The 10,927-nt window shown below is 38.4% G+C and overlaps 1 protein-coding gene across 1 annotated transcript; it reads right to left on the bottom strand.

Annotated features, from left to right (window-relative positions):
- Window positions 1–688: 688 nt before the first annotated feature.
- On the bottom strand, window positions 689–2,708 carry LOC149925672 (uncharacterized). The gene is made up of 9 exons (XM_090160068.1): window positions 2,512–2,708; window positions 2,376–2,427; window positions 2,245–2,303; window positions 2,092–2,174; window positions 1,942–2,015; window positions 1,811–1,881; window positions 1,646–1,752; window positions 1,417–1,573; window positions 689–1,342 (listed from the first exon to the last, which is right to left on the bottom strand). Exons 1-9 carry the CDS (start codon window positions 2,597–2,599, stop codon window positions 1,173–1,175), a joined length of 861 nt encoding a protein of 286 aa, XP_090016194.1. The 5' UTR covers window positions 2,600–2,708; the 3' UTR covers window positions 689–1,172.
- Window positions 2,709–10,927: the final 8,219 nt, after the last annotated feature.

The following is a 10,927-nucleotide window of genomic DNA, read 5'->3' as shown; positions in this document are numbered from 1 at the left end:
ACCTCCAAATCACGCCAAACGGGTAGCAACCGGGGCGGAACGGCCCCGGCGCCCTCCCCCCTCACCCGTAGCTACGCCACTGTTAAAACTCCACACTGTTCCGCTGCAGTAATGATACGGTGCAAGCTAGCCACTTCTTATTTACAGTATCAGGTTGTCAGGTAATTAGGGGCATTGGTATTTAGAATCATGAGTGACAAAAATTAATAAACAGTACAAAAATTAGAAAAGCACTTAATTTGGGGTCCTGGTGAGACTCGACCCCTCTTTAAATGATTTATTTCGATGATTCCAGGCTTCATAATTTTTTTTGAGACTCAATGACACCCCCCTTCCCGGACTGCCCCTAATTGCAGTGATGGGCACCGCTCCTCTCATTGTGAGCACTTTCGTTATTATGAGCGAAATTGAGCGGCAAAATGTTTTTTAAAAGAGCGTGAAACGAAAATGAGAGGAGAGCCAAATTCAGCGCTCAAAAAAGAGCGAAAGAGAGGATCGCCGATTTCAGCTCTCAAATAAGAGCGAAAAGAGAGGAGCGCTTATTTTACCGCTCAAAAATGCGTGAACGAAAGCTAATATTAGGCTAGCGAGTGCAAGCGGTAAGTGAGCTGAGCGTCTCTTAGACGAAAATGCCCAACACTGCCTAATTGCAAGTCTGAGTAGTAAAGTCTGTACATAGAATCACAAGTTTATTGAACACAAGTTGGAGCTGTTTATTTATATATTAAAAAGCTAAATTCTAAGCATCGCTAATAGGTACTTTAGTAGTTAACACACGCGTATTTTCAATTAATTCTACCCATCGTACAAATATTACTCTGAGAATACCGATATATGCCAGAAACATTGTCGTATATAAATATTATATAATATACCAAAATACGCTATGTTCTGTCTCAATTTTAAACATTTTTTTTATAGTTAATCAGAGAAAAATATGGTACACGTAAATTTTAGTTTAGGTTAATGAGAATCACAGAATATTTGAAGTAAGGAATGTGTACGTTAAACATGTCATCAGGAATTTATACAGATAATTTCCTCAATGTAATATAAAATTAACATCTCTTTTTAATAAACCATGGACCATGGGTTCGAATAAACTAAATAGGAATCATAAAAAACAAGAACTTCTTCTTTTAAGTAGTTTAAAAATAAGGCGAATGAATAGCTTATAGTCCGTTGACTAATTGTAGCATTTGCGCGGCTTGAAAGATCTCTTTTGGCGCTAAAATGATTGGTTCACCTACGCAACCAGATTCAACGCATAACATATTCTGATACTCCTTGTCTCCAAAATCGGTCATTTTTGCAGCGTTGTCTTTCCACGGATTCCACACAACTTTAAAAAATAAAGTTATATTTTAATATAATCAAGTACGTATAAAATTAGTGTATTAAAATTATAACATTTACCAGTATCGGGAAAGTTATCCTTTGTAATTTTTACACTTCGTCCGTTAGTACAGTTTGTAACTAAATGTTCGTTACCTGTGTTCTGGTATACTCTGTCATAAAATTCTGAGACAGAAATGTCAAACCTGGATTCCGTAAAAGAATCACCGTTTCTAGTCTGAAATATTGCATTTTCAGTACATGCACGAATGTCTTAATGATAAATATAATGTTTTAAGATAAATATTACTTTGTCTTGATAAATGCAATTGCTTAGACCAGTTACAAGGCATTTAGTTACGTCAGGAACATTAAAATAGGTGTGAAGTAAAAGAGTAAATGATAATGTTTTGTCACCTAAAATTAATACAGATTTTATGGAAAATGATTTAAACAACATTTTTCATTTGCTTACCTTCATTTTTAACCCTAACATCGGAAATAAGCTCATTTTCTCCCAACGTGATAGTGTATAGAATTTTAAAGCTATTTGATAAAATTAATTAATCAATAGTTATGACTACTAAATTTCTGAATTATTTTTACTTAAAATTCCACATAGATCTAGTAGCTTCTGAATCAGCCAAAGTGAGTATTACTTCAACATCTCCATTTTCCAGCTTTAATAGAAATTACAATGACATATATGTATATATGGCAAAAAAAAATTATTGCTTAACAGTTAATGTTTTATACCTCTTCTGGCTCTCTGACAACAGACCAAAGACTGGTTCTTGCAAACCCATGTTGAGGACCCAATTCCCAGGGCCCAAAATGAGCTGAAAATCAGTTTCTATTTTAGACACAAGTTAGGAAATATTTAAGCTCAATATAACAACGACAGCTTACGAAAAACAAAGGGTACACCTCCCCTAATTGCTTTCGTGTTATCAAGAACTGCTTCTTTGCTAAAAATACAAATATGTTAAAAATATGCGCACAGTATTTATGTAAAAATGGTTGGTGGGGAGTCAATTTACCTAACGAACAAAATTTCATCATCGTTTACTTTCCAAGACACTAATGTGGCCCCTGGAAAATGTATTTACGCTAATGAAAGTTTTGTCACTAGTAAAAAAAAAATAAATGTAGGCGGAAATACTAAAACCAACTCACCATATAACTTAATAGTAGCAGTGGAGTTCCCTCGTTTTAACTCGACTGAGTCACTCAATTTAGTTGAATTTCCAGTATCACTGGCCATATTGACGTTATTTTTTTCTTTCGGAAATTTAAGTGAATAACGTCACAAGATCGATAACAAAACTGACCTAATATTTACTTTCTATTGATATCCAAAATATATAAAACATCCTAATTTGCTAAATGTTAGGGAAAAAAAGCAGAAGACAAAAACAAATAAACCACTTTCTACGGCCAACCCCACAATATAGCAGACGATGTTTACGTCTCGCTTAAATCAGAGAGTGTAAAGTCGCTTCGCAGCGACTTTACACTCTCTGCTTAAATTTTCCATAAAAAAAGTAGAGCACATATCGCCATCTATCCGTATATAAGTAAATCACAAAGGAACGTCGAACCAACGACGAAATACCAAAATAAGATAGAAAATCGAGAATCGAAACATACGATATCCGTTTAAAACGCGATAATGCCATTCATTAATAAATTCAAACTGATCACGGACGAAAGAAAAGTAATTTGTGAATTATTGACGCAAGAAGCTTCATTTACGTTTTCAAAGGGCACGGAATACGCTTGGAAAAGTCGTGTTGGAACGCTTGACTTTTACCCTCCTAACGTCAAAGAACGTCGCACCTGTTGGCGATCTCACAAAAAAAGGGGGAATTCGATTTGTTTAACCCGGGGAAAAGCCGTTTGAATTTCGATTTTTCCAGTGAAATTGTATCATACACAGCTGGGACTGCTTTAGGTAAACTGGAACTCCATAATTTGGTAGATAACACCAATTGAATTCTGAAAGCAACACAAGCGCGCTTCTGGGAGTAAGCTAAAATACTAGGGTTTAGAAAAAGATTCAACTTTTCAATATTTATTAGTCGACATGTAATAATAGAACCATCGAGAACCATTTTAAAACTGCATGGGCGCCTAACTACCGTATAGTTGGTGCGTATGGTTATAAAAAGTTTATATTCCATAGCTTTCGGAAGACTTAAGTCATATAAATCTCGAGTGAAAAAAAATGCGAATAAGTAGATTAGTCCATAATTAAAAGGAATAAAGAAGCTAAGCCTTAAACAAATTTGAAGAAAATTAAAAACTTGCAAATAGCTCGTACCGATAAGTGTTCGAGCAAACATAAACACGCGAAACTCGGACCAAATAGATCATCGAGTGAAAAACTAAATAAAATAGCCAGAAATTCCAACGGTAGACCGGTTTCTTCCTATTTGATACTCATCAGTACCGTGCGGGAAATCTGGCTGGCCAGACGTCTTTTTGTTTGCTCGAAGACCTATTGGTACTAGCATTTAAGTGTGGCACTTCCTATTCTTCAAACGCAAAGGTTTTACTGATAACTATTCACAAGACAGACTGCATTACGGGCTTCGTCGCTGTTTTGCGTCCGCTTACTAACGCGTCACACGTAGCCTTTGACAGCGCCTCGCTAGTGGGAGATTTTCTTCTTGTGATGGCGTCACTACGCTACTAGCTCTCAGTAAAATATTCCCCAAAGTGACAAACTTATGGAATAATATTATAGACTCATGGTACGAGCTATTTGTAAGTTTTTAAATTTCTTTAAATTTTTTTTAAGGACTTTTCTACTCATTCGCGTTTTTTATCACTCGTTTCAATGCAGTCCATAGCCGTGGCTCCTCTTAACTTCATATAAACCTCGCTGACACTTAAAAACGACCGAGTTGGTAATAAAATTAACATATAAGCACTAGGTCTAATTTCGGCGAGGACTCTCTTTCGCCAGCTAATTATTGATCGTGACCAACTGACCTATTGAAAATGAAAACATTATCATCGTGAGAAATAAAAACAAATTATTGAATCGGAACATAAAATTACTATTATAAACCCTTGTTTTGTTTCTGAAGGTACTTATTTTCAAATTGGTAGATCACAAACGCGTTTTCACTCGTATTTATCGCCATCAACGGGTAAGAGCATTGAATTGGGAATAATACTGCTAGAATTACAATTACGATTTCGGTTGCCATGGTTACGTGGGACCTAATCTGATAAGACTGTACGAAATACATCTATATAATTAGGCGGTAGCGCCATCTATATTTTGTAAAGTTTTATGGCTTAATAATAATAATTATTAGCTAACTCACCGTAACTTGAGTTTAAAAGGATCGTGTTGACAGAATAAAATTATTTTTAAACAACTTCCAAGGCTTGTTTGTTACAAGTAATCATACATTTCAATTTCGCATCCGATTCGCGAAAAAATTCTATTGCAATATAGTTACCACCACTAGAGACAGATGCCGCCACGGTGGAACGATAAAGTTGATAAAGTCTCCTTATTGAACGAAATTGGTCCCGCGCCAGCCAGATTTAATTGTACCTCTATTTATTCCCAACTCAACGGGTAAGAACTAAAAATGGTAAACTTATAATAGCTTCATAGGTGAAGTATAGTGTTTCGTTTATGCATACGAGGTTTTAGGGTTTTTAAACGGAATGGTACGAAATAATTAAACACGAACAATTAAATAAAGGACAGCCTATTGAATGTTAAAATTTCAAAATGACAGGCTTCCTCAGGTGACCGAGGCTTGAAATATAACTACTCATGCGTGACGTGATCCGCTCTGAACCCTTGAAGATTTATGCCTTAGTTTTTTTTTGTAGAAGAGTTTCCGAATGCCACCGCGACAGCGCTGGCGGCAGCATTGCTCTAAGCCAGGGGTGGCCAATTACCTATTTACAAAGATCGCCATTTTGAATGTCGTGGCACCGTTATCAAGGTAGATATCAGGGGCGTAGGAACAAATAATGTTATTGCCCCCTACAACGTTTTGGTCACTTGAAATCTTCAAAAGGCTCGAATTCTCATTTTAAAAGAATATAAAGCTTATAGAACCTCAACTGAGTTAACTTCAGTCTTTTCTCGCCAATTTGCATAGTAGTAAAAAGTACACACGCATTCGGAGAAGCTGAGCCTACACTAAATTAAAAATTCAAAACCATTCTCCAGACCCCTTTCCGTTTCTCTTTGCCCCCTCCAACTTCAAGAACGTTCCTACGCCCTTGGTAGAGATTGCTATTTAATAAAAATAGGCTGCGCTGTGCAATAACTAGTGGCTTTACCGGGGAGTCGGGAACCAGCCCTCGTAACCCATTAGGGCGGTGGCGCACCGGGAGATGTTAGCCGTAGTCGAATGGTCCTGCCGCCTCTCCGAGTTCAATAAGGTAGGGGCTGGAAACTGGGCCTAGGCTCAGGCTTACAGGGTTGGTCCATGCACTGTCAACCCTCTGGCGTAGTTGATTTCCAGAAGCGCTGCGCGGCGAGGGTCGTAGTGCTCGTTGTCCGCCTTTTGGTGGTTTCACTTCTGTGTTGGATGTCTATTTGATGATGCTACAGTGCACAAAATTATTCCCACAGCTGCGCCTTTAGTAGGGTCGTGTAGCTCGCGTCTAAGCAAAGATAACATAAACCTCGTACCCTAGATTCGAAAGCAAAAAGCTTTCTGATTGACGGTTTTGTAACGAAGCGTTTACCCGGCACGTGACCTCCGAAATGTCGTCCTCCATCGGTCGCTGCCATAGTTCTATGACGGCAGTGGCGTCGGAACTGGGGGGGGGCAGTCACCCCCTCTACTATGAAATCCAAGGGGCAGCGCCCCCTCAGATTTCATAGTCGAGTTTTTTATTTGTTTTGTCAAAAAAACAGATGATTTTGAGATGTTCAAATATGTAACATCTGGATATCCAGAATATATAATTGAACTGTAAACTATTTATATTTGGTCATCTTGGAGATATATTGAATATCCAATGTTTTATCCTGGAGACGTTTGTAGAATGTATTTGTGTTTGCTGGGCAATAATCCTTGTGAAGAGTTTGAAATTTTGAATTGCAAAAAAATCGCATTTTACGACGTATTATCCGCCGAACTCTCTACAAGATTGTTTGACGTCGACATACGTAACTTTCTATTGTACATATAGTAGAAACTGTTGCCGATAGAAAACCAATATGAAAGTATAAATCATCGCGAACTAAAAATGTGCCATCTTACGGAATACTTTAAGACAGTAATAAAAAGTGGGTTGCAGGCTAAGAAAGACAAAATATATAGTACAATCGGCGCAAGGATGCCTCAGATCGTTTCCGGTCATTCCACCGCGCGAAATTTGAATTTGGCCATTTTACGGTCAAATTCGAATTTTGCTCTTTTTGTCGTCTTTTAGCGTCATCTAGAGACCAAAATTGGAATCTTTATTTTTTAATTTCATAATTAAGGTGGCGAGCAAATTTAAAAGATAAGGCATTCCTATCATTCTTAAATTTAAAATTGTATGTATAATTATTTATTTTTGTAAATTTATTTCTACGTCTTACCAGTTAAATCAGCAGTTTCTTTTAAAATAGTTACCACGCTTTCTTGGGGGTAACGTTGTCTTAATGAGCTATAGACGTTTAAAATTATATTTTTCTCTTTACTTGTTAACAATAAACCTTTATCACGCTTTTTATAGTAACCTCTTGGGCTATTTAAAATATTTGGAGCTTCAATTATCGAATCTTCTTTAGCTGTATTCAGTAATTAAATTCGTGACAACATGAAATTAAAAAATAGATTCCAATTTCGGTTCCTAGATGGCGCGAAAAAACGATGAAACTCACGAAATTTGAAATTGACCGTAAAGTGGTCAAATTTAAATTACGCGCGGTCGACTGGCCGGAAATGATCTGAGGTATCCTTGCGCCAACTGTACTATATATTTTGTCTTTCTTAGCCTGCAACTCACTATAGCGAAGCCGTTTTAAGCACAGGAACACTTTAAAAGTGAATAAATGCCTAAACGTTACGATAATGAAAATCTTTTAAATAAAATAAATAAAAGAAAAGTACGATACATAAAATTTCGAAATATGCTTTAAGTGACTTAAGTTCAAATAAGGCAACATTTTACATTTTTGGATAACGTAGGATAATTGCGTGAATGCACGCACACCGCGAGCGAGAGAAGCGACCGAGGCCGATATGTGCATATTTAAACGTCCTTGCCACCCCCCCCCCGGTCTAAAAACGTTCCGACGCCACTGTATGACGGCCAGATGTGATGGCGCGCTGTTGCGTGAACAGCAGCGCGTCATCAATGTTGGCCTTTTTAGGACAATTAAGACGAATTTGACGAAATAAGTACGAGTATGCAAAGAGGGACTTTTGCGGTACACCCGAGCACATAAATAAATGTAAAAAGTACTGTCATTTCAACTTTCGGAGCAGTTTGATTATCTAAGCTTTCGTTAAAAAAACGATTTCTGGTCAACCTTGTTTTCCAAACTTTTTCAGGCTAAAATTGTGAAGTTGTCCTTCATTTCCCATCATGGCGGCCAAGTTCAGCGAAAAAGAGTTCATCTTATCTATCGCGTATGGATTAACTAACCCAAAATATGTCAGCCATGTCACGAGTTACAAATTATGGTAGCAGTCATTTTCCAAGATAACACTGATTCCCTCCCAACAGTGATCACTGATAGGCTGATCACAGGTGTACGAGGTTGTAGCTTTCACAGTACTAAAGCGATTACGTCACTGATTACAGATTTAACATTACCAAAAGTTGTACTTACAAGGATAGTTTCACATGCCTGTAATTGTAAAACAATTTCTAACGAGTTATTAACCCCTTGATGGATACTTATCTTAAAAGTTATTTCTTATACTTCTGCTAATACGTTACCGCTTTAGAAGAGCTTCCAAATGTCAATTAGAAATCGCGTTTCAAGGAAAGACATTTATATGAAATTTATTTCAAAATAATAAAACAAATGTTCCTTTCAGAGTGGAGAGGGCGGAGATATTGATTTCACATTGTTGACACACCCCCGACGAAAGAAGGGGGTGGTTAAAGGGGGTCTATAGTTATCTAGGATCACGTCAGAGTAAAGTTGTCACGTTTATCAATAACAACACGCGACAGTGCGGGGAAGCCGCTCAACCAGGCTCTAAAGACAAAACCACTTTCATTTGACCATAGTTGAAACTGGACGACTTCAAGGTGATAATATGAACGCGAAAACGGCTGGGATAAGTGACAGAAATGGACCCTCAAAAACCGGAAGCGCTGAAGGCCAATTTTAAGCGAATGAAAAAGGTTTACCCACGTCCTCTTCACCGACCACTCGCGGGTTATGGCATGGACAGATTCCGAAAGCCGACTTGGGCGTCCACTCATCGCAAGATCAAAATCGTTGTCTGCAGCGTCTGTCTCGTCATCTGCTTGTACCAATTAGTCAATTTCTTAATCATATACTTCAGTTTCCCCACATCCGTGGACGCCGAAGTGCTGACCGACCGCAACACTGAGGTTCCCGCCATCACCATCTGTTACAATAACGAGTGAGTTCAGCCCACATTTTATTTATTTGTTCGGGTAACGTAGGTATGACGAAGAAACCCTTTAGTGTACGCGAGGATTTAGCTGGTTGGTAGTTTCCGCAACTTATCAGACCACGAGTAACTGAAACTATTTAATAACATAAATCTATAAGCAATTTTCAAATATTTTACCGAGAACTATCACAACGTAAAATCATCAGCGAAAGAAAATTACTGATAGTAGTAAATATGGCTTTAACTTGTTAAAAATGTTTTTTTTTAAATAATCTCCCCATTTTTTAACTTTTATTTTCCTTTAACTTTGAACATTATCTGAAAAGATCTTGCTAGCCCTAGGCAATGCTGTTTCAAAAATACCGCGAGACAGTTTTATCTCTACTAAGCCTATTCGATAAAGGTGTGCCACTAAATTTCATAGCATTTTTTATCTCCACAGGTTATTGTACAAAATTTTATGCCAGACTAAATCCACTGACTATTGCGATATGGAAAAGGACATGCAGGTAATCGCTGATTTATTTAGGGTATAAAATGCACATATAAAATCCCAATTAACCACGATAACGACATTATTAATCATACAAACATCTTTCAGTCCGAAGTACAGCGTTATTTCCCTAACATTTTAGAGGCAGACGTAGAAATTGTCTAATCTTTTCTCCATGGTGGCCGCGGCTACCCCTCGTTGTCTTGCCCCAACTTTCTCACCTCCCTCCTCTGCTACCCCTCGTTGTCTTGCCTCAACTTTCTCACTGCCCTCCTCTGCTACCCCTCGTTGTCTTGCCCCAACTTTCTCACTGCCCTCCTCTGCTACCCCTCGTTGTCTTTCCCCAACTTTATCACTGATTTCCGCTTTTACCCCCTCATTGTCTTGCCCCAACTTTACCGCTCACTTCCTCTGTTACCCCCTCGTTGTCCTGCCCCAACTTTCCACTCGCTTCCGCTGCTACCCCCTCGTTGTCCCGCCCCAACTTTCCACTCGCTTCCGCTGCTACCCCCTCGTTGTCCTGCCCCAACTTTCCACTCGCTTCCGCTGCTACCCCCTCGTTGTCCTGCCCCAACTTACCACTCGTTTCCGCAGCTACCCTCTCGTTGTCCTGCCCCAACTTTCCACTCGCTTCCGCTGCTACCCCCTCGTTGTCCTGCCCCAACTTTCCACTCGCTTCCGCTGCTACCCCCTCGTTGTCCTGCCCCAACTTTCCACTCGCTTCCGCTGCTACCCCCTCGTTGTCCTGCCCCAACTTTCCACTCGCTTCCGCTGCTACCCCCTCGTTGTCCTGCCCCAACTTACCACTCGTTTCCGCAGCTACCCCCTCGTTTTCTGGTCCCCACTTATCTTATCCCGAGAGTTTTATGGATGTAGAAATTATCGGATAACATTTACTTTAATTATTTAGTTATTACAAATAACCCGAAATAACTTGAAAAGTGGAATGGCCGAATGTAAAATGTTATAGTTTCCTAATTTCCAATCTACATGTAACTATAAATGTATTGTTTCTAAGCTATCACTATTCATTTTACAGGTTTTACATGACAGACTTTGTTACTCACCAAAACGTAGGTGAAAGTAGTAGTCAGGGTTGTGAACGTTATGATTTAGCAATCGTCTCTCGCAATTTTACATTTGTTTAGCTCTTTTCAATTGACGGTAGAATATTCCAACATCATTCCTTATTTTAAGTGGAATACTTACACTCGCCCTCAGATTTAGATATTTCATTGTTATACTTTGGTTCAGTTAAAAGCCGCCTTCACACGTTGCTATGACTACGCGTAATCGGTGTACAAACCTGTATTTTTGACTGTACTAAATATAGTACGCGCACTCTGTACAAATTTTATCCTAAAATTATCCATACATACTGCTCAAAAAAATAACTATACTTTATTACCTTTACCGCTTCCAACCGATTCTCAGATAACAGTTGCTTTTATCAGAGCCGAGTTAATAATTACTATAGAACAGATATCAGATTATCAGAATATACGTTCGGATATTATATTAT

Source organism: Leiobunum rupestre, chromosome 10, assembly GCF_980474605.1.
Source record: "Leiobunum rupestre chromosome 10, qqLeiRupe1.1.hap1, whole genome shotgun sequence".
Classification (NCBI taxonomy): domain Eukaryota; kingdom Metazoa; phylum Arthropoda; class Arachnida; order Opiliones; family Sclerosomatidae; genus Leiobunum; species Leiobunum rupestre.
Note: the sequence above shows the minus strand (reverse complement) of the source record. Positions and strands in the feature narration are given on the sequence as shown.

Excerpts from the sequence above, each read along its gene's own strand:
- LOC149925672 (XM_090160068.1), bottom strand. The coding sequence starts at position 2,599 with ATGGCCAGTGATACTGGAAATTCAACTAAATTGAGTGACTCAGTCGAG. Across the intron at positions 2,175-2,244 it reads AGGTGTACCCTTTGTTTTTC|CTCATTTTGGGCCCTGGGAA; the intron begins GTAAGCTGTCGT and ends ACTGATTTTCAG. Across the intron at positions 2,016-2,091 it reads TTGTCAGAGAGCCAGAAGAG|CTGGAAAATGGAGATGTTGA; the intron begins GTATAAAACATT and ends TTTCTATTAAAG.